This window comes from Glycine max, chromosome 9 (genome assembly GCF_000004515.6).
Source record: "Glycine max cultivar Williams 82 chromosome 9, Glycine_max_v4.0, whole genome shotgun sequence".
Classification (NCBI taxonomy): Eukaryota; Viridiplantae; Streptophyta; class Magnoliopsida; order Fabales; family Fabaceae; genus Glycine; species Glycine max.
The window spans coordinates 43,262,979-43,286,564 of NC_038245.2; the positions used below are offsets into that span (position 1 = coordinate 43,262,979).

The 23,586-nt window shown below is 32.7% G+C and overlaps 3 protein-coding genes across 5 annotated transcripts; 2 read left to right on the forward strand and 1 right to left on the reverse strand.

The window, feature by feature from the left end:
• The first annotated feature begins 5,783 nt into the window (after positions 1–5,783).
• LOC100818330 (uncharacterized) lies at positions 5,784–8,847 on the forward strand. The gene is made up of 3 exons (XM_041005057.1): positions 5,784–6,311; positions 6,714–7,293; positions 8,641–8,847. Exons 2-3 carry the CDS (start codon positions 6,837–6,839, stop codon positions 8,694–8,696), a joined length of 513 nt encoding a protein of 170 aa, XP_040860991.1. The 5' UTR covers positions 5,784–6,311; positions 6,714–6,836; the 3' UTR covers positions 8,697–8,847.
• A 2,833-nt stretch (positions 8,848–11,680) lies between these two features.
• LOC100796838 (protein NETWORKED 2D) lies at positions 11,681–16,988 on the forward strand. Its single transcript, XM_003533371.5, has 2 exons — positions 11,681–12,950; positions 13,824–16,988. Exons 1-2 carry the CDS (start codon positions 12,857–12,859, stop codon positions 16,709–16,711), a joined length of 2,982 nt encoding a protein of 993 aa, XP_003533419.1. The 5' UTR covers positions 11,681–12,856; the 3' UTR covers positions 16,712–16,988.
• Positions 16,989–17,060: 72 nt separating this feature from the next.
• On the reverse strand, positions 17,061–22,399 carry LOC100819764 (protein ecdysoneless homolog). 3 transcript variants are annotated; one of them, XM_003534195.5, is made up of 5 exons: positions 21,180–22,399; positions 20,286–20,624; positions 19,543–19,667; positions 18,296–18,459; positions 17,061–17,632 (listed from the first exon to the last, which is right to left on the reverse strand). In XM_003534195.5, exons 1-5 carry the CDS (start codon positions 22,304–22,306, stop codon positions 17,450–17,452), a joined length of 1,938 nt encoding a protein of 645 aa, XP_003534243.1. In that variant the 5' UTR covers positions 22,307–22,399; the 3' UTR covers positions 17,061–17,449. The 3 variants fall into 3 exon arrangements, with proteins under 3 accessions (XP_003534243.1, XP_040860992.1, XP_040860993.1); XM_041005058.1 differs by lacking the exon at positions 17,061–17,632 and having other exon boundaries at positions 18,295–18,443; XM_041005059.1 differs by lacking the exon at positions 17,061–17,632 and having other exon boundaries at positions 18,361–18,421.
• Positions 22,400–23,586: the final 1,187 nt, after the last annotated feature.

Below are 23,586 nucleotides of genomic sequence, written 5' to 3' on the forward strand. Positions count from 1 at the left end.
GTTATTTTGTTATTTAATTCAAGATTGTGCATCTTCTTCGTATTTATTTTCCAGCGCAAGTTGCAAGCATAGAGGAACGAAAATATCATGTTATATAGTACAAAATTCAGTGCTCCAGCATTTTGTCTTTTGAGGAAAGAACATAAAAGAAGAATCATCATGATCAAATAAGGTCAGAAACCTCTTCCCAGAACAACCGTGAGCGACAGGGTGGGCACCATTAGCATTTTCTATTGTCTAGCTTCAAATGATTCTATGAACCATAGCATATCCTATAAATATAATTATATGAACCCAGTAATACTTTTAGTCAGGATGCACTTAGAAGAGTTTTCTGTTTTGTTTAAATCAACAATTTGAAAAAAGTATTAGTCAAGAATTGGTCAGTTGTGTTGATCATACATAAATTCATACTTGTGAATTTATCCCACGAATATTATTGGTGAACATTACAGGATTTGACAAAACAAACTTAATATACAAATACTCCACTTGTCCATGGGAAATAAATAATATTATATAAATTCGCATGATCTTTGAAAAAAAAAATATGAAGTCAATATTAAATTTAATTACTTATTTTATTCCCTAAACATATGTTATTATATACCGTATTATCTTTTAAGTCGACATTACACATTTTTTTAATTAATGTGATATGATTGTTAATTTACACCTTCAGGACTTTTTTCTTATTATTCAAGAACAAATGTCATAATGCTTTTTAAATTCAAGAATTAAAACGACAGTTCACTCAAAAAAAAAAAATCCAGCACAGACAATGCTAAAGAAAACTCATAGAAAAAAAAATTAACAGTTTGCTGAAGTAACAAGGAAATAGAAAATAAATAAATAAAAATCTTGTGTTGTCGTTCGGTGTCTTGAGCACATGGAGTGGCCAAAGGGGGGAAGGTAAAGGGTTCACCTGCGAGTTAATTAACATGAAGTCAGGCTCAAGTACAAGTGGGTAACAATTCATGTAAATCTGAGTTGGAAACTGTGGTTACGTGCGTTCTTTTTCAGTTTTTCCTAGATCAAGTGATTAATCAAGATTCTACAGCACATCAACGGGAGATAAAAAAAATGAATATGAAAAAAAAAATTGAATTAAAAACATGGTAGTTGAGTAATCTTAATCTTGTAAAAACTACTTTCCATACACAAGTCAACGTCACAAAACATGTACAGTGCACGCGATATTATGAAAATATCATGTATGAGACGATGGGCAAAAGGAACGTTATCAATATTTGAAAATACACAAAATCATTTCAAAATTAAATGAGAAATAGGAGAAAGACAAATAAATAAATCTTATTTATAGAGAGAGGAACTTCATTAAAGATAAGCCATTTTACAATTTCAAGTGTTCCAACCATAAAGTGAACAATTCATCATTTTTTTAGCTAAACGTGAACATTTCATCAATGGAGTTTGATTAGTGGAAAGATGAGTATGAGAGCAAGAGAAACGGTAACATGATTAATTTGTAACTGAATGATGATATACTTTTTCCTATGAAACGGGAAAACAACCCTTTTAATCTGCTATCACGAAAAAGTTTGATGCTACTTTCCCCAAAGAGTGATTGTCATGATTAAGTTCATTTGATATGGTTTTTCCTTTTCTTTTCAATCAACTTCTTGATCGTAGATACTGTAAAATGTGTGCATTATTCTCTAATTTTCACCTTATATAGGTCCCATGTCAGTCTTTAATAAGGTTTTGAATTTGCTTGTGAGGTTGGATAGGGCTCTAAAAAAATAAGATTAGAAAGTGAATTAGAGCCTAAGATTCTTGGTGCATTTAGTCAAGGATTTCTCAATAATTTGAGCAATTCAATTTTACTAGTGCTGAATCAAGCCTCACATTCTCCACTACGAAATATGCAAGAGTGAAAATCTCTAATAAGCGGCTTTTTTTTTTATTGTTTGTTCTCATCTTTTTTTTTTTTAGTTTGAGTTTGTTTTTCATCCCTTTTCAACTAGAACTTCTAAAATCTCTTCAGAAACAAGTTTTGAATTTGAATTTTGTAAATAGAAAAAGATATAATTAACATTTAATAATTGTATTTGAAAGTTATATCTACAGTGAGGTTAGAATTTTTTTCTTCTCCACTTAAAATGACATTTTTTTTCGTCTTTTTCATTTTTCTTCGTGGTAATAATAAAATACTTATAATTATAAAAATACTTCCATGTTAAAGTCATTAAACAAAAAATAATAGTTTTATACAAAATATATCAATGATTACTTTTAAAAAATAAATAAATAACATAATCTAATTTATGTTTATTTACAATCATAAATAACTTTAAAAAAACTGTTTTATAATTTAAAATGCCTTCTAACTTTAATCACATTTTTTATTCTTTTCAGTTTCTAATTATTTTGAAAAATTAAAATAAATGCAAGTATAAATTTTAAATTAATTTTTTTAATGACATTTTAGAAAGAAAAAAAACCGTTTCAAGTGAACTTATGTCTCTTTAGGTCTGTTTAGATGAATTTCTCCAAAATCACTTTTAAAAAAATAAAATAAGTTTTATTATAAGTTAATTTGTAAAAAAATTCTTATATTAGTAATTTCTTCGAAATCTAACTTTTAACTTATGCATAAGTTATTTTTAACTTATGAAGAGGTTTTTTCTTCTTTTTTTTCTTTTTTTCTGTTTTATTCCTATAAATACTTACGAAAAGTTTATTTAAATAGAACTTTATCATATCTAGTTTTTTTTATCACTTCATTGTAATCTTTTTATCTCTGTATCTTCAAGGAATAATAACGTCAATTTTTGTGACATCCATTTTATTTTGTAGTTTTAGTTCTTTTTTGTGATTCACGCAAGTGCTGCATTATTTATCTTATCAACCCGGCCGTACTCTTACAGGTGAATATATTCTAATTCATGAGTTCAATTCCTTATCAATGACTTATAATTAACTACAGTGTTAAAAAACATGAAATTACATAGCATGATTTGTGGGCGCCACGACATCACAAGACCTTGGCTTCCTTTGTGGAAAATACATAAATTCACTCACTAAATCATTTGTAATCCGACCTTGTTTTATTAAGCCTATATCATTCCTTAACATAGTATATAATCATTTGAAGAAAAAAACTAAAACTGTTCTTTCAAAAGTATTAAAAAAATGGAAAATCAAGTGATTAGAAATTCAGGTTTATATCCAAATTAATAATAATAATTAGTAGTAGTATATGCTAGCAAACCCTTTGGCGACTTTAGGTATATTTTTAAAATAAAAATTGATTTAGTAAACTAAAAAAAATTAAAAGGGTGTTACAAAAAATCATGATTTATTATTTTTTTTAGGAGAAACAAATATTATAGAAAAGTAAGAGGAAAAAATAAAGATGATCTAAAGAGATGTGAATTAGGACTTGAAGGCTCATTAAGATCAAAACATGTCTTAAGTCTCACTGAATACTTATAGAAATACTTTTAGATCGTCCACCAATAAAATTTTCACATCGATAAGAGAATTTAAACCTATATCCTTATGATATAAAAAGATATAGACATTATCTAAAAAATATGTTTAATTAATATTTTTTAAAGAGTTAGGTTTGTTGAGACTTGATACTTGATAGAGATAACTAACTACTAGACTTATCTTGCATAAGTAGAAAAATACATAAATAATTAAATAAGAATTTAATTAGACTAATATAAGATTATTAGTTTTTTATAATTATTATTTTAAAATGTGTGCCTATAATTTTTTGTGATTAGTTGGTAATATGAGAAAGAGTTTAACGTTTATGAAATAGTTGTATATCGTTATTCAATCATAAATTATTATTTGAATTACTTTAAGATAATTATTTTAAAAATTAATAAACTTATCATGCATAGTGATTGTGACTAGATGATTGTGTAAAAAATTTACATTATTAATGCATAAATTTTTTTCTATAAAAAATATTAATAATATCATTGAATAAAAAATAAATTCAATAAATAATATAAAAGTTTGTGGAATTTTTTTCTCCTTTTCCAAAAGTTTTGATATTCTTTTAACATGTACAACAAAATTTAGGTCTGACCAGTTTTTTTCTTCAGAACGCCTTAAAAAGAAGCATCATTAAAAGTTTATTGTCGCTACATAAAATATATAGCAATGATATGTTTGGTGCTCATACTTTGAAACACACCACTTTCCACTAAATAAAGTCATAAAAACAGTGTGTAAAAAACATAATGAAACTAGTTTTAATTAGATTATAAAAATTATAAGCTATAGAAGTAAGTACTATGTGTATAGCATATTTAGCATATATATAATTGGATTGTATGTCATCGGTGGCACAAACAATGAAAATGAATGGCTAAATCCGATCAAAGAAATATCATTAATTAGATCAATGACAATATCCATATATAACTTTAACTATATATTGGAGCTTGTCTAAATGTGTAACAATACAAATACGTGAGCGTCCCTTTATTACTATATATATTTTTATATCATGAAAGCTTTGCTTCATTTATAAAACTGCCCTAATTACTATATTGAAACATCAATTCTTGCAGCTCTATGATTTAAATAGATGTCGTATATCAATGGCAATAGCGTTAGCCAAACGGTAACGATGTAAATCTTTCAAAAGAAGAGAGGCAGAGGAGCAAAAGTCAATTGAAGGAGCTCTTTCTAAGAAAATCCAATGAGAAAATACACACTTTTTTTCTTTCTTTCTTGGTACGTCAATACTTGTCGTCGTTTTGGCTATGAGATCTTTTTCTAGATTACTTAATTCCCATATTCTATATTCTTTGAGTATTGATTACTCCATAAACACCCACCTTTCAGTTTGCTCGAAGAAAAAATTATGACTGACTTTGATCAATTTCGTAGAAGCTTGCGGATCGATCACGAAGGTGTTTCGTGCCATCTTTAACCTGAAAATGATTTGTCTAATGCAACTTCTTTAATTACTAATACAGACTTGAATTTGATTACCATTTAATAGTCTCGGTTTTAATTTATTAAAAATATTTAATTGGATGACTTAGATGTCTTGTTAATTACATTTATGAACTTTTCACAATTAATTCAATCAGTTCGAAATTAGTCCTCACATTAACTACAGTTATTTATTTAAGATTTTACTATGATTACTAAAGTTGGTCTATACTGTAGCATTTTCCAATATAACTACAAGCAGTACAATTTTATGTGAAAATGAAAAAATGAAGCTGACATTGGATGATTGGAGTTGTTAAATGGTCAGAGATTCCTAGTTTCCTACTTGATATAGAAGTTAGTTTGGAGAAGATAAACTTGATTTGATTTTAAATTTATCTTAGGAAGTTGTTACAAGATTTTGTTTTATTCTCTAATTATAGTATGTTTAAACAGCTAATTTTTACTATAGATATGAACATTTACTAATAATTATTCGACAAGCTGAAAAACTTATAAAGAAAAACACCACTTCTTTAATCATTAGTTATTCCATATATAATCTTATATCTTATATTGGTACTATTTTAGGGTGACATTATTGACACGTGTCGACAAGTTGGCCGCACATGCATCCCATGATTGGGGTAATGGCCATCCACGTCAGCAACTTTGGACGGTTATCATATCTCTCACCACCGAATCAACGTCCAGTAATTTTTCTGATTAAAAAACATAATATTGTTAACTACCTTATGCTATAGGCCAGGAATGAATTATTATAAAATGTGTGAGGGGTGTAGAGTAAGACGATGAGACCTTGACTTTGAACGTTCATCAGAATAATCGGTGCAATTTTGACCGTTGGATGTGAAAAGATGAAAAAGGTGATAAAATAGCTCTATAAATTCAGAAGAAGACGAGGTTTTGAGCGATTGGGTTTGGTTCTCAGTGTACCCAGAAAAAGAGGCAGAAGAAGGAAGAAGAAGAAGAAGATTAGAGAGTGAGAGAGGGATAATTGGCGAGTTAGGGTGTCGAATTGACTCACTGAGTATTTGCATTGTATCGCCGGTTTTTTTTCTTTCGCCGGAGAAAACCATTGCTCCGATCTCCTCTGCTTTTTGTTTCCGATACCATAGCCGTTTGAAAGGTTCGGTTTTTCCGGCGAGGAGTGTGGGATTTTCTGGTGATTCCTTGGTTGTGAATTGAGTTTGGCGGAATTCTCGATTTTGACCCTAAAGCAAAGGGATTTACTCAAAAGTTTTACTGGATTTCGTGTTTTTTTTTTCTTTTGATTTTTTGCATTGAGTAGACCGAACATGAGTTTGTGTCATTGTGTTTGAGATCTGGGGTTGATATTTTTTGGTAAATAAAAAAACAAGGTAAAAATTTATTCTTTTGAGATTCTGATAACTATCTTATCCTTTTCTTCTTTATTTTTTTTAATATTCTCTTGTGCTTTTCTGGGAGCGTAAATGTCTAGATAATTTTTGCTGACATTTAATTTTGGGAAATGGGTCAGTGAATCTAGGCTAAGTTCTTCAACTTGCTAAATTAGGTTTGATATTTGAAAAAAAACAAAACCTTTTGTAAATTCACTGAATCTGTTTCATCCGTGTTTGTGCTCTTTTATCTTTCAAAAAAATTGCGTTTTTATTGGTTGTTATCGATATTAGTTAATAGGTTTGTTGGGTTGAATTTATTTTTGTGCCACATTTTCCAATTGATTTCCTTTTGCTAATGAATCAATGGATCATTTCCTAATATAGTGGTTTCCGCAACAGGCAGGAACCACTGGCCATTCCGTTTCTCAAATTTTGGCCGCATTCTTTCACAAATTTTGGCCACCAAAAGAGCTTCTTCAACCATTGTGACTCTTTAGCTTTAGAAATCACAATTGGGAGAGTATGGCTGTCTCTTTGACACGTTTGTCATGGTGGTTGTGGGGTAGTAGCAAGGAGAAAGAGCCTGTTTCTAGTGGCTCTACACTGAATTCATCTTCTGAATGGAGTTTTAAGGAAAGAGAGACTGTGAAGTTTCCTTCAGTGAAGGGAACAAAGATAGCTCCTTCTCACAGGAAGGTTAAAAGGAAATGGCAGAGCAGGGAAGAGAGGAGACATGATAGAGAGTATGATGTTGTGTTGGTTCCATCTGATGGTGATGGTTGTTTGTCAAGCTCTGAATCTGATGACTCAGATTTTTCCATTGGGTGGTTGGAGCCTCATGGCTCTGATTTCCTTCAGAGTGATGATGATTTGGATAATAGTTTTGCTGTGCTGGTTCCTTGCTATAGGAAGGAGGTGTCGAGTTCAAACAAGGAGCTTTTGAGTGTCATCAAGAACCTTCCAAATGAATTTTCTTCTGGTAAGTAAGATTCAGAACGTGCACTTGAATTGTATGATTTTGTTTTCATTGAGTTATTTTGTTCTCTTTCAAACTCCTAGCACTGTTTAACTTTTTCTGAGTTTATGAACTTTTTTTGTGCTGATTCTTTAAAGTCAAACAATCCTTGTTCAGGTTCTTTTTTAAGTTTTTATAATTTTATGTTATTGTATAGTATGATCCATAATTTTTTAGTTGGTTTGGCCTTCTTGATGATTCTGATGCTAATGAGGAAATGTTTGTCATTATCAGATGCTAATGCACTGCTTAGCAATTATAAATGCAATGGTAATTGGGGCCAATAACTCGCTAAATCCAAATAGGAAAATACATGATACATAATATAGACCAAATAGTTTTGCCTTTTTTTAGAATTGTCTTCAAATGCTTCGACCTACGGGGTTTTTTATTTATTTTATTTTTGTATTTTTGTGTGTGTATCCTATATGGTTTTTGCTCCTCTTATTCTCTGAATGGTTTCATCCATGATTTGCAAAGATACTGCCTTGCTTTTATGAGCTAATTTTCTTTGACGGTATCTTCTCTGTTCCAGGAGGTTTCCTTATGCTTCTGCCATGAGCTTTTTTTTTTTTTTTTTTTCTATTATCAAGTCTTATATATATATATATATATAAAATAAACTCTTAGCTTGAAATTTTTACTCAGGTGGTAAATCACTTTTACTAAGTTGTTTTCATGAGAGATAAAAAGTTATACACTGAAGAAGCTTCACCTTCACAACCTGATTAAGGTTCTAAATTCCACACTATACAAGGCAACTAATCACTGACTTCCTTTTTAACACAGTCAAGTGACTTCTTACTTTTCTCTTCTTCGACCCTGTAATATTTTTCAATAATAAACAGAAATAAAAGATAGCGTATAGTAATACTATATGATATCTTCATAACATGTTAGCATAACTTCTTTCCTTTCTACCTCGGAACTGTTTCTTTGTTGTACATGGAAAATGAGTCCTAGTTTTTAGATCTTTATGGTTTTGTAGTAGCCTAGGACACACGGATCAAGTTGACTGAGAACTTGTAACAATTTCATACCCCAAATTGTAAGTTAGGCCCTATAGTGTTTTTTAAAATTACAACCTGCCATTTTCAATTGAGCTCTTTGTACAAATCAAAACTAGGGAAAGTTGTCCTGTAATTTAATGATGGCAGTGGTTTCATTGAATTTTTGTTGAAACTCAATTGAGTGAAAGCATTCATTTACAGTACTTACTATTGTGATGATATCTGTTGATACATTCATGTATACTATTTGTGTATCTGCATTTTGAAGAGACTAATTTTGAAACTGTGGTTGAATTTGCAGCTGGCAAAAATTACATGGAACACTGGCTGGCTTCTCTTCAGAATTTAGAAGCTTAGAAAACTACATCTTCTATATGACTATGGACCTTTCTGACATCCTTCTAGAAGTAGAGGAGGCAAAATAATCCATCATCCAATGTATTTTTTGTACATAGAATCATCCTCTCTTACTGTAAAAGCTTAAATTGAAATGGAAAATTTCGATCTAGAAAAGTTCTATATGGCCAATCAATCACCACTATAATAAAAAGGATTTTACTAAAAAAATTGGGATTTTCATGTTGATAATGGTGTTATAATGGAGGATTGCAAGAGTCATGTTTTAGATAAGATGAGATTTTTTAACCCTGATTTCTTTTTATTGCTGGGAAATTAAAAAGCAACAAAAGAAGAGAAAAATTAGCCCCTAGTAGATGCAATGACTGGAGCAACAGCTTAACAGATAGCACTGACAGGGGAAGTACAAGAATTCCAATGAACTAAGGCATGAGATGAAGCACCGTGATAACTATAATAACTTAATATAAAATAATATAAATATTTTAAATGGATAATGCAATTGACATTCTTGATTATTCATACTTTTCACTAATTATTTTTTTATTTGTAAATGGACAAACAAAAATTTAAGTAATTTAGGAAGATACATATTTTGGTTGATTTACTTCTCAATGGAAAGCTTTTGGTTTTGTAAACATATTCACTTTTGCAACGCAAACCGGTTGGTTAATTGCATTCCTTGCTTCTTTCCTTCCTTCCCTTTTGATTGATTCTTCATAAATTCATTTTGCAGTTTTCCCCCTTATCTCTTCCCTATCCCGTTGGCTGTTAATCTGCATAACCCTTTTTATCCAAATTGGCATATCAAGTGTTGGACCACATGGAGGTGCGATGCATAGATGAGCCACATAGTTTTTTTCTCAAATTAAATGAGAAAATGGTCCATTCTTCTTTAACTTTGAGGATTGCCTTTAATGTGTGGCTCTAACATTATTGATGCCGAGGAAATTCTGAAAAGGGAAGCCAATCTAGCTCAACAATTTTATTTTTTAATGATTTGTATAAATTAATAAAATATATATTTGTTTCTTATTTGATTTTCTAAAAAATAAAAACAAAAAAAATCTCTTGTCAAAATAAACAGTAAATAAGTCTTAAATATTTCTTTGGGCCTGAGAATATGCAACTATTTTGTTGTCAATTTGCCATCAGCTGTAATACATCTCGCGTGAGAGGAATTAGATTCCATAAAAGTACCATAAAAAAAAAAAAAATTGCATAGAAGTGATATTTACAATCGCACTATCTTATGCATGACGGTATAAACTATGATAAAAGGATTTAATTTTCTCTACCACTTTCCCATTGTTTCTTTCCTTCTTTCTTCGTAATTACCTCATTTCAATTGTTGTTATAGGACTTGACCTCGAAATTAAAAGGCACTGTGAATAGCAAGTTATGCCATGAAAACAGGAAAATAAAACAAGGAAATGAAGACAATTTAGACTGCGAATGCTAAGTTGCTAACATGATATATACGGAAAAAGACCATTGGTGTTGTCATCTTTTGCTCAGTACAAACTTTAAAATGACAAAAAGAAAATCGTTGTGTACATTATTATTATCGAACTACAGTATGATATACTATATGTTAAATTGCTGACTTTTAGTAACTACTTTAATGTCATATCTAAAATCAGTATTTCTTTTATGCGATATCTAAAATCAGTATGAAGTGGCACAGCTGATTAAGAATTTGAAATTAAAAAATGAGTTTAAATTTCTGCTATTACACTTTCAATGAAAAAAAAAAACATACCTGAAGATTTTTAATAAGTTTACTGTGTAAAAAATTTTATACTAACAATTTATAGAAATTAAATTCTTACATAAAACTAAATTCTCTCTCTCTCTCTCTCTAGACAAAAGTTTTGGATGACAAAATCATGGGTTGTAGTTTGTCATTTATTTGTTATTGCTTATAAATAAAATATAATTCTCAATTATTCTTTTCAAAAGGCAGCAAAAGAAATAAAAATAACATTGGTAGCAAGCATCATATTGTATGGATTTTAAATTTTTACAAAGTATAAAAACTATAAACTGAAAGAAAATATTTAAATCTCACCCCCAAAAAAAATATTTAAAATTATAAAAATATTATTAGTGTTAATAATATTTTTAAAATATTTAAAAATTTAAAATATATAATTATTTTAAATAATTAAAAATATCCTGTATCATTTTTAAAAGAGAATATCCTAAACGAGTTAACCTCTTAATAAATAAATGAAAACTAATTTAATGTATTATATATTTCTTTTGCTTAATTTGTTGAGATATTATTGTATGATAATCAAGGAAATCTATTTGCTCCTCTAACTTTCTGTCATTCAAAATTTCCATTTTATTTGGTTATTTTAAAAGAGAATATGCTAAGATTTTTTTTTAATAAATTTTTCCAATAATTGTAAATTTCATCTGAAAACTACACTATAGCTGGTTTGTAAATTTACGAAAATTAAATTATCCGATGTAAATAAAATCAAAATTATTTTATGAACACAAATAATGACAATGGGTAAAACCGTAAGAGATGTTTTGTAATTTTTAAAGAACTAGGGCCTTTACATGATTATGTTATATAAACATTAATTATTATTTTTACACAAATCTACTACATGGAATGTTTTTAAAATTTTACATTCTCCCCCAAATTGACAGGGATGAATAGGCCAAACAGAATATGTAACAGTGTGGGACGATAGATAAGATTTCTCTTTCAAAAAGATTTTGCTTTTCTTTCCAAATCTTTTCTGGTTAGAAAAAATGAAGAACAGAATTACTGAAAACAACACTATTATATTAGTCAAAGATTTTTAAAAGGGAAAAAATTCGTTAAAAAAATTTCCTATTTATAGCGTCAGTGCAGGCCAAAGTCGTGAACAGAACGTGCTTCCAAAAAACAACAGAAATGCACAATTTTCTATTTGGGGCATCTCTCTCAAACTGTTATAGAAAGTGGCCATCTTTCCGCTACAAAAGTTGGCCACCGCCACCTTTACATTACAACTTTCCTAAGAAACTTTTTTGTACGATCAAAATTAGAAACATTTAGACAGAGCATTTATGTTTTCTTACAATAATTTATATAATTTGTTAATTTTAGATTAAAAATTCAACATCATAGCAGTTTGGTAGGAGAAATAATTTGCTTTACCTCAGGATGCGACACATTGCAACGAAAAAAAGTTTTCAACAATCAAGTAGCTAGTTAGATGGAGATTTCCTACAAGAAAAATATTAAAAACAATTAACAAGTTAATCTTCCAACCATGCCTCCACACTTTGGATATGTTAGCGCAAGAAAGTTTTCAGAACAATTATTTTTCTTGTAATTAAGTTTGTAATTTTAATCTTAGATTGGGAGAATGACTCACTTATATATCTATATTTTTTTACAATTATCTCCATGAAAATTTTATGTTTAATTCTTTTATTAAGAGTATATATGACAACTAACATAGATAAAAGTAACACTAAAGACATCGCGAGAGAGATAAAGGTGTGTGTAAAGCAAGTAAAGCTATGAAAAAATCATTAATTATACGATTTGGTTTTCTCTAACAAAATCTCGGATTTGATCCAAAAAATATATATAATTAAAATCGATTTTCTCGATTAAAATTAATCATCAATAAAAATAAGACTAATTAAGAAATACCTTATATAATATGGGTACCAAACAAAAGCAAGCAAAAGTGGACAATGCCACTAGCACGTGGGTCGTTCAATGCATGCATTATGTTTCTTTAATTTCATTTTTATTATTGAGATGCATGCTTTTCCAAAAGCAAGGTTTGGACATTAAATTCGTGCGAACTTTGCTCCCCTCCATCATCCCATAATTAGCACAACATCTTAGTTCCCACGTTTTCTCTCTCTCTCTGAATCTCTTTCTATCTTTTTCGTTGATTATCTTTCTTTTTTTCTTCTTTTTTTCTTAATCCATTTTCCCACTTTCTTCTCTTGGTCCCTCTGCTGTCATGGAATCCATGTCTTCTCTTCCCCATATCTTAAACAGATAGAGTAATAGGAGAAACACGGTTTGCATGCTTTTTGACTCTCACGTTATTAATATTAAGATCTCAATACCAACAAGGACCAAGAAGGGAAATTAAAGAGATAATACACAAGAAGAAGAAGCAACCAAAATTATGTTGCAGAGAGCTGCGAGCAATGCTTATTCATGGTGGTGGGTTAGCCACATCAGAACAAAGCAATCAAAATGGATGGAGCAAAACCTTCAAGGTATGATCATCAGTTTATCTTCATTTTCTTTTTCATATTGAAGAACATGATCAACTTTACCATTTATCTCCTTTTCTGATGGAATTTTTTTACACATTCATGGCAGAAAAATATAAACGTATGGCTTGCATTGGTTTCAACGTTAGATTATATGTATTATAAGCTTTTGATGATCAATTTCATTTCCCCATGGAATCTAATCTTTAAATTATGCTTGCCTTAGAGTGTTATCTAAAATGTATTTATCGGTAATCAGGAAATTCAAGTAGCTAGAGAGGTTTAATTAAGAGAAACATTTGATCTTGTGTTATATGTACTCAAGCTCAAGGTTTAATTGTTTTGCATGGATTCTGAAAATGATTCTCTACGTGCTTTTATTTCCAAATCTGGACCTCAACTAATCAAAAACTACATATGCACTTCCTCTATCACTTTTCAAATTGAATTTTCCCAAAATCCAATATGTTTGACTCAATTCACATTATGCTATTTTTAGCCAATTTGTGGAATAGAATTTGCGACACAGAATGACTCCAATTTTTGCCCACTTTTCCTGATAGAATGCCTTTCAGACAATAATTATGTTGCACAGCTTCACTTTTCTTATTAAACATATACTTATTTGAGAAATTAGGTATAGTTTGCATTCCTTGAAGTTGTTTCCTATGATTTTAAAACTTAACGATATGCTTACCACTATCCTACATGCGGATATAGCGATGGACGCTTGTTTACTCACTGTTAATTAAAATGTAAATTAAAAATTTGCTTGAATCACATGGAGATGCCCGTGTAAGATCAACATAACCCACTTGTATGTGCCTTTATACATGCATATAGCTGGCTAACTAAAATAAATGAACAAAACTGCAGATATGGAGGAAAAAGTGCAAACCGTTTTGAAGCTCTTAGAGGAAGAGGGGGACTCTTTTGCCAAGAGAGCAGAAATGTATTACAAAAGGAGACCGGAACTGATAAGCTTTGTGGAGGAATCATTCAAGGCTTACCGAGCTTTAGCCGAACGATATGATCACATATCAACGGAGTTGCAAAATGCCAACAACACCATTGCTTCTGTCTTTCCAGATCGTGTCCCATTTATGGATGAAGACGAAGATGATGGATCACCAAGGCCTTCAAGAAAAAAAGCAGAAGGGTTCAAAACAAATATTCCAAAGCCTCCCGTTAAAGATTTAAAAAGTGTCATAACAACAGCAGCAGCCACAAGGAGATTGCATTCCAAGAAGCCAGCTGCCACAGCAACTTCTGCTGCTCCGAAAGTTCCTAAATCTGGTTTGAGCAGAAAAGCGGCACTTGAAGAGGTTGACAAGCTGCAGAAACAGATTCTGGCTCTACAAACTGTGAAGGAGTTTGTAAAGAACTCTTATGATAATTCCGTAGCTAAGTACTGGGAAACTGATGAGCAAATCAAGGAATTGCAAGAGAGAGTTTCCATTCTGCAAGATGAGCTTGGAGAAGGTGTTGATATTGAAGATGATGAAGCTCGCCGTTTGATGGCAGAAGCTGCTCTTAAATCATGCCAAGAGGCATTGACACAGTTGCAAGAGAAGCAGGAAAAATCACTTGATGAAACCAGAATTGAATCCAAAAGGGTAAAGGATGTCAATTCCATGTTGGGCTCTCTCATGGAGGAATTCCATTATGATCAGAATAATTCTGAAAAGCCAAGGGTCCAAAGAGATTTAAAAGAAATAGCAGAAACAAAGGACTTGGAAGAGAATGCCAGATTGACTCAGAAGAAACAGGAGTTGCAATTATTAAAGGAGAACATTAAAGAGCACTTTGAGACTAGCTCCAATTCATCACTCAGTGTGGCAGAAATGGCAGAGCAGATTGATGAGCTAGTGAACAAAGTAATCAGATTGGAAACTGCAGTATCGTCCCAGAGTGTTATGGTAAAGAGATTGACAACAGATACTGATGAACTTCATGAGCAGATTCGAACTCTGGAAAATGATAAGGAAAGTCTTATCAAGGACAAAAACAAATTGAATGACCAACTGAGAAAGTTGGAAGAAAAGATGCATGGAGTACAGGATCTAAACCAAACTATTGAGGATCAGAATAGCAATCTCCAAACCCAATTCAATGAAGCACTTAGTAATCTTGATCATCTCTCAGAGAAAGTCCAAAATGTGCAGCCAGGCGAGGAGGCCAAGACCACAGATTTATCACACACACAAAAGGATTCATCAACCCAGGCTGAATTAAAAATCAAATCTGAAGGACAAGTTCCTTTGAATCAAGACAATATGTTGTTGAATGATAAGGAGATTACAAATGGTTTGGTAGAAGATGATGCAACAGATAAGGAGCTTAAGGTTGCTGGTACTGTTGAAGATGATGCAACATCAGACAACAAGCCTGAGGTCACTGGCTCACCATCTGCTAGTGAACCCAATGTCACCGGTTCTTTGGAAAATGATGCTAAGTCAGCAAATGAGGTTAAGGTCACCAGTTCCTTAGAAATGGATGAGGCAACTCCTGTGGAAAACAAATCTCCAAAAGAATTGGAAAAACAAGAGAAGACTGTACATCCTGGCAATGATGATGAAAAGGCAACAGTTTCTATGAGCACTACCACAGAAAAGCAGGATGTCAGTCAGCACCTGGCGAGCAACAAGGCAGATAGTTCTTCAGAGAGTTCTGAGAAACAGCAAGAAAATGATGATAAGCAAAGTTCACGTGAGATAGAGAATGTGCTCAAAGTTGATCCCAAGGGGCAGGCAACAGCACAAGAAGATGAACCTGATTGGCGGCAATTGTTTACAAGTGGGATGCAGGACAGAGAACAAGTTTTGCTGACTGAGTATACTAATACTCTTCGGAATTATAAAGAAGTGAAGAAGAGGCTGACTGAAATAGAGAAGAAAAATCAAGACAATAACTCTGATTCATCTTTGCAGCTAAATGAACTGAAGACATCTAATGCCATGAAAGATGAAGAGATAAGACTTCTGCGTCAAAAATTAGGTCTCCAGCAGAGAAGCATGGAAGGAAATGAAGATTTCACAGAGGAACTTTTACAAATTGAACTACCTGAATCTACTTCACTCATTGAAGAAAAATTCCGGTCAAACATGGATGAAATCCTAGAGGAGAACTTAACTTTCTGGTTAAAATTCAGTGCTTATTACTCTGAGATACAGAAGTTTGAAACCACCATCAAAGATTTGCTGACCGAGTTATCAAAATTAGAGGAAAGAGAGAAGTCGTCAGAGGGTAGTAGCAGCATAAAGTATTCAATAAAATCAGATTCAAGACCAATTTACAAACACCTAACAGAGATCCAAAGTGAAATAACAGTCTGGATGGAAAAAGGTGCCTTGCTGAAAGAAGAACTGCAAAGTCGATTCTCATCTTTGTGTGACATCCAAGAAGAGATAACAACAGAATTGAAAAGCAGTGCTGAAGATGATGACTTCAGGTTCACAAGCTACCAAGCTGCCAAGTTCCAAGGTGAAATTTTGAATATGAAACAGGAAAACAACAAGGTTGCTGATGAACTTCAAACGGGTTTAGATGGTGTAACATCTCTCCAACTTGAAATAGAAAAGGCTCTGGTGAAGTTGAATGATAAATTTGGGTTCTCGGCTTCAAAGAGACAACAAAATGGCCAGCTAAGACAATCAGAGACTCGGGCCAAGGTTCCTCTGAGGTCATTCATCTTTGGCGCCAAACCAAAGAAACAATCAATCTTCTCCTGTATGACCCCTGGAATGCATAGGAAATACCGGTAGGAGCAGGGTCATGTAAAATATATTCCTATCGTGCTTTTTTTTTCAAAAAAAAAATATCTTTGTGATAATTCTTTTATCGATTATATTTAGTAGTGTATTAACAGTCCCCTCTTCACTAGAAGGGAGGATTTATTTTTTATTTTTTGCTTGTTCATAAATCATAAGTTGGTGAAGACAAAAATGTAGTATTTTGGTTTACATTGTATTTGGAGAATTTGGACGAGGGGGAGGAGTGTAATTCGGTAATGATAATTTTATGGCTTGGTAGAAATTCAGATTTAACTAGAACAGTAATTGCAACATTATTAAACGGAAATCGCTTAACCCAAAAAAAAGGGGAGCAATGATCAACTGTTAATAGTGGATGCCAACCTCAATATAAACCCCTGTTGGGAATCATTTAGTATCATTTCTGATTTAAACAGATTTGCTACATAAGATAGTTATCCAATTTCCAATTTCCTAGACTTCTCTTGCCACTTGTATTACTGCCAATGAACGTTTCTCTTGCTTTTCTCTGGAGGCAAGGAAAGAAGACACTTCTATTCAAATGGAGTGCCAAAACCTGGTCCAGTCACACCGGGACTAGCAAGTATTCCCATATGCCCTCTGCTAAGCAGGTGCCTACCCAATGTGGATAAAGGATATCGGTAAACAAGCTAGGAAACATGCCATCCAGAGACTATACCGTTGGAGAATCCCAAAACATCAAAAACCTGGAAAAATATTTCAGTATCTTCATTTGCCCTTCTTGCCATCTTGTGGCAACTGCACCCCCATGAGGCCAAGCAAATTGGAAGCCGGACCAGGAAGCCCTTGCTGGGAAGAAAAGGAATCGAGTAAGCTTTTTACTAAATTTACATCCACGTCTACAGGAGAAAAATCCTCGTCCATAATATGTTCAGATGCATTTGACGTTCCCTGAAAGTGAATTCAAAAGGAAGAACAGAACAAATCATTAGCCTTTCAAGCTTCAACTGCACTCCAGCACTTACGAAAGTTCGCTGGAGAAAATATAAACTGAACTAGTGAACTATCATCCAAATGTCATGTTTTGCTTTCATTGTCTTACTTATTTCTTAACTAGATTTTGTACCAATGAAAGGAACGAGCATGAATTCTTCTATTCTTATGATATTATTTCTAACGTTTATTAATTTGTCATTTCAAGATTGATATTGTTTAAATTTGTTTATATAGTTTTAAAACATTATATTCTATTTTACAAAAAGTTAAATTATTTGGATAGTTTCTTAAACTTCTGATATTAAATTTATGATTCAAAGATTTATGATATATGACATAAATATTTTAAAGATTAAAAAAACATTTTTTACTCTTCTAATATTTAGTAAAGTCGCTTAATTTTTTTAAAAATAATATACTAGAAGATTCAATCAATGTCAAAAGTAGTAATACAACAATTATATCATAACATATAGTTGGTTATAAAATAATATTTTTATTTAACAATAATGAGATATTTATTTCCTTTCAAATAACCTTGCTAGGTTTGGTAACACTATACATCGTTACAGATTAAAATTTAACACTTTCTTTACTCATGCAAATGCAAACAAATACCTGATCCTTCTTTGGAATTTGTTCATTAGCACGAACAAAACTTTTCTGAAGGGTTGTTGCCTTTAGCTCTTCATTCATAGCATCAGAATAGGACCGCATGAAAATATCCTCTCTGTCCTCATTATCCTCATCCAATTCAACAATATCACTGTCATCAGAATTATCTACATAATCATCAATAAAAATATAAGAACCCACAAATAATACTATGGGGGGAGACATTCAAATTGACTGACCAAGTGATCTATATTTGGTTGAATTCCAGGAATTAATTCATTCTACATACTAAAACCCAGGTACCACTATCCCAAACAACTAGGGAATTGATCAATTTTCCATCAGGTAGCCCCAACCTTGAAGACATGAAGAGTTTTGAGCCTTAAAAAAGTGTGCTTGTAATCAAGAATTAATTCCACGTAATTATTATGCATCTTTTAGTGAAACTATATTAAACAGAATCCTCGGCATGGAATATTAGACTCTTCAAGTAAGGATTAATATTTTGAAGTAAACAAACATTCACACTTAACAGCTATAATTAAATACCATGTATCATGAAACCATTGTGTGGTTAACACATTAAAAACCAGCAACAAGTGATGTGCTTCAGCCCAAAAAATAACTCCATAATGCTACAGATAGCAGTTTGAACTTATCTGAGAACTTCACAGCCAATAAAATATTGAATGGAAACACAGTTGAGTTTAACAATTTATTTCTATTTATTATTAAAGATGGAGGTAAAGCATTGAACAAAGAACACTTTTGATTATCTGCTATCCCAAGCAACACACCAAGATATTATAGGCTAAGACCTTTTTTGATTGGAAATGTGTTATGGGGAAGATTACTACCATTTCTCAAGAAAGAACAAAGAAAATCCTAAAATGTACCATCAGCCTATTAGAATTTAGGGAAACCGCAATAAAACTTGCTAGCACTTATTTCAAATCTTTGGCAGGATGGCTAAAAGGGACTTTAGAAGCTCCTAGACAAAAGTAAGTTCAAACTTACAAGACATGCATCGTAATGTGCTTACATGGATGACGTCATAAAAACATGCATCAATGTAATGGTGTAAAAGAAAGCGTTACAAAATAATCCATTAGCAGAAAATAAACACAAACAAAAGCAAGTTTAAGTGTTTAACATATAACAATTAAAGAGAGGATCTATTTAAATTTCGAGAACACTTATTCAACAAAACAATTAGTGCCTACAAAGTAAAAATAGACAAGAAATCTCACCAAAGTCCAGATCAGACGACGATCCTTCTTCAATATTACTGTTGGCAACTTCACCGTCTGAATGCATCATTATTGATTCCATGTCTTTAATAAATTGGTCCACATCAAGGTTCACTTCCTTATTCCTTTACAAGAGAAGTGCCCAAAATAAAGAGATATTAACATAATAAAGTAACATGGCAAAATCAGAAAGGTATCCAATTGAGTATCATCTAAATGTGTGTTACTACTGTATCATGACAGCATCCAGAAAAATTAATCACAAGAATAATAACTATTTATAGTTTATACAATAAACTAAATAGAACGTGTTATTATGTTATTCAATACTAAATAATTAAGGTTATTTTAGTTAGAACTTAAGAAATGATTATAAAAATAGTAAAAAACTAAGCTGGTTTCAGCTTCACAAAAGCTAGTTTTCTAGGTTTTGATTTTTAGATTATGAAAATAAGCCCAAAACAGCTTATTTGGATTTGAAAAGCTATTATATAAGCTTGTCCAATCAGCACCACATTTGACACCTGGGAATAACAGTTTTAATTAACAAACAGGGGAGTTAGACTTAGAATTGTATCTCGGTTTGGGATCTATGGTACTGAATCTATGTCAACAGCCAAACATCATGGAAGATAAATCATTTTAATGATCCAAATCCTTTCCCTCAAAAGATGCCTATACAATAAGTGACTTAAGCCTGCATATCAGGTATGTTAAATGAGTATGTACATCACTAAACTAACCTATCTTCAGGAGCTTCAGCACCCTTGTAACTTGACAACTTATGGACAAATGCCTGCATGGTTTTTGCTATATCACTGGGATCAAACTCGTCAGCATTTGAAGCAGATGATGGACCAGCATCTTGACCCTCTTTTGCTTTCCCTTTCTTTTTGTGTTTTAAGTCATATAGTTCCATCTCCTTTTGTCTTTCCATAAGAACAGAGTTCAACTCTTCCTCTCCACCGTAAAGCCAGGAATCATCATCAGATGGAGGAACCTCCTGATCCTTAAAATCATCCACCGAATGAGGCAAAGCAAGAATTTCATCTATGCGTCTAACAGGAGCATTCAGCAAGTCACTGCAACAAATATTCACCTTAGCAATCATAAAATAACAAAAACCAATATAAAACCTGGAGAGCTAAACTCAAACATCATTACTACATCACAACCTAGATAGACCAATTCCCCAATGCCCCCATCTAATGCTAACATATAAATCATCACCAACAAAGAGCACCCATCCATTCTAACCAATGTGGAATCTCAACACACCCCTTCACACCCAAGATTGGACATAGAGAGCATGGACATTGAAAGACTCTTCTCGCAGGACTAGGTAGGGTTTTTTAAGGACAATTGAGGGAAGCCATGTCATCTTGAATTTGGGCCGAGTCTAATTTATCCCTAAAAGCTAGCTCATGAGGGAAGGATTGATTGAGCCTTTATAATAAATTCTAGTTTAGTCATATCTATAAACTATAATCAATGTGGGGTCTCATTAATGACAAAATAAGATAACCTAGGGAACTAAGCTAAATACACACAACCAAAAGATTAAAGACCAATACCCATCCAACACAAAAACAAGACTCATTTCGAATCAAAATCAATAGCCTAGTTTGAATTCCAACCTGGCCTTGGAGTGCAGAGAAGTGCTCCTATAATACTCCTGAGCACTCTGCATCAATCTCTGGTACTCAGAGGAACCCGGAAGCTGTCCTTGGAAGTACCCACTGTTCTCCAAACTCTTCCTAAACGCCTCCCAAGAGCTCCCTTTCCCTTCCTCCCCGTCTCGCTTCCGCTGCTGATACATCATCTCCAACCCACACGCTATCTTCATCCCCAGCTCCGCCTCCGCAAACCCTTCCCTCTCGCTCCGAGCCGGCATCTCAGGGTAGCACTTCGGAGCCTGAAACCTCTGCTGCGCCAACTGCGCGTACATCGCCCTCGACATCTTCACCGAAACACACACCAACTCCTCTGTTTTCCCTCTCTCCACAAACCTCTCCATCCTCGCCGCGAACTTCATCGTGTCTATATCTCTATCATAGAACCCCTCCACTGCCAGCGAAATTAACCTTGGCTCGTGCTTTAAAATAGACGCCGCCGACACCGGAACCCTAACCCTAACCCTATGCATGTTATTCCTAGCTTGTTCAGGGTAATTACTGATGCGTTTTTTGATGGCGCGCTGGATTGCGTCCGAGGCGAGGGATTCGTGAGGGGAACTAGCGACAAAATTGAGGGAATCAATGAGGGAGGGGTTGGTGAGGCGGTTACGCGGCACGATGTGGAGGCTTCCGTTGCGGAGGAAGAGGCGGTGGTGCGCAGTGTCGGGGTTGAGCCAGCGGGGGAGGTGGAAGGCAGCCTCGATGAGAAGGAAGTCGCCGTCGGAGTCCCAGATTCGAATGGAGAGTGAAGGGAAGCGTTGTGAGATTCGGAAGAGGAGGAAGACGGCGAACCACTCGTCGTCGAGGTTGTCGCCGAAGCGGAGGCGGCCGTGGAGGTGGAGGAGGTGGGAGGAGGAGGAGGGGCAGGGGCAGGAAGGGTTCGGAGGAGTTGAAACGGAGAGGGTGAAGGGTTGGTGCTGCCATATGTAGTCTTCGGTGAAGGGAGATAGGGTTTCGAGAATTTTGAGGTGGAGGGAGCGGAGCGTGGCGGTGGAGGTTGTGGTGGGGGAGTCGGGGTATATGGCGTAGAAAACGGTGTCGTCTGATGGGCGCGGGGAGAAGATGGAGGAGGAAGAAGGGAACTCCATTGCGTATGCTCAGTTGCTCACTCTGCAAACTTCTCTAGACTCTAGTGTTCGGGAAACAACCTTTCTTCATAAACCCTTTTTGAAGCTTCCAGGCTACGTATGAACAGAATGAATAAAAAATTACGCAGTATATATAGCTTTTAAATTTTAATTTCAAATAGGGTTATTTATATTTTGTTAATTTCTAATAATAATTTTTTACAAAATTTATTTTTAATCATAAAAAAGATATCGTTTTTTGTTCATCATGTTTTTCTCTCAAATATTATCATTAGGTAATGAAAATTATTCTTGACATTCATCTAACTTGTCAAGATATTAATTAATCTAGCATGATAATTATATATAATTTTTTGGACAAGTACTTAATTTTTTCCATAAAAATATGTGGTGTTCACATATTCCTTCTTAAAAAATAAAAAATAAAATTTAATCTCTCAAAATATAAAAAATAAGATAAATTTATCTTAAAATTGTTGCAAAAGTGATAGGATGCACATAAAAACTAAAAGTTATTAACAAATTAATTAAGAGTTTAGAAGTTTGAAGATGATGCATTACAAAGTTTTTTCAGAAGTTTATAATTTTTTTAAAAAATAAATTTAAATTAATTATTTAAAACTTTAAAATACGATAAATATATTTTATGGAAAATAAAAAAGTATCAAAATAAAATTTTAAAAATCAAAACTAATTTTTTAAAACTTAACTTACTAACATTAAGTAAAAAAAAAAAGTTTTACATGTGTTACCCATGATGTCTTTCTCCAAGCACTTATTTTTCTTTCCTTGGATTGCTTACTTGTAATACTTGATGAGTTATGCTTGAACGAGAAGCCTATTTTCTTCCATAGTAAGCTTGACTTGCATTTTTACTAGAATTCTCTCCTTCATCAAAATAAAGTGTAGTGTTTTTTTAGGCCAAATTTAGTAAAATAAAAATTGTGAAACTTACATTTCCACTTTCACATTATTGGATTTTACATTACTACTAAAATTTGAGGGCTCCCAAGAGTTGTTTGCCTGGTAGTAGAGACATAGGAATTTTTTTTAGAGCTTTTGGTAGTAAGGAATTGATAATTTTGCATAAAATTTATTGTTGGATTATTTGGTAGTTGTAAAAACATTGGAAAAATGGAGGATTTTAACTAGAAGGAGAAGATTGATAATTTTACATGAAATTGTAATTACAATAAAGGTACAAATTAAATTGGCTAGTATCCATTTAGCAACAAAAAAATAAAATTAAAATTGAATTTGAGATCGAAAAATTAAGAATA

What these genes read in the sequence shown, in the direction of transcription:
- LOC100818330 (XM_041005057.1), top strand. Translation starts at nt 6,837, where the DNA reads ATGGCTGTCTCTTTGACACGTTTGTCATGGTGGTTGTGGGGTAGTAGC. An exon ending in TCCAAATGAATTTTCTTCTG is followed by an intron (nt 7,294 to 8,640) that starts GTAAGTAAGATT and finishes TTGAATTTGCAG; the next exon opens with CTGGCAAAAATTACATGGAA.
- LOC100796838 (XM_003533371.5), top strand. Translation starts at nt 12,857, where the DNA reads ATGTTGCAGAGAGCTGCGAGCAATGCTTATTCATGGTGGTGGGTTAGC. An exon ending in GATGGAGCAAAACCTTCAAG is followed by an intron (nt 12,951 to 13,823) that starts GTATGATCATCA and finishes ACAAAACTGCAG; the next exon opens with ATATGGAGGAAAAAGTGCAA.
- LOC100819764 (XM_003534195.5), bottom strand. Translation starts at nt 22,306, where the DNA reads ATGGAGTTCCCTTCTTCCTCCTCCATCTTCTCCCCGCGCCCATCAGAC. An exon ending in TCTCTGCACTCCAAGGCCAG is followed by an intron (nt 20,625 to 21,179) that starts GTTGGAATTCAA and finishes TATTTGTTGCAG; the next exon opens with TGACTTGCTGAATGCTCCTG. An exon ending in AAATTCCAAAGAAGGATCAG is followed by an intron (nt 17,633 to 18,295) that starts GTATTTGTTTGC and finishes ATTCACTTTCAG; the next exon opens with GGAACGTCAAATGCATCTGA.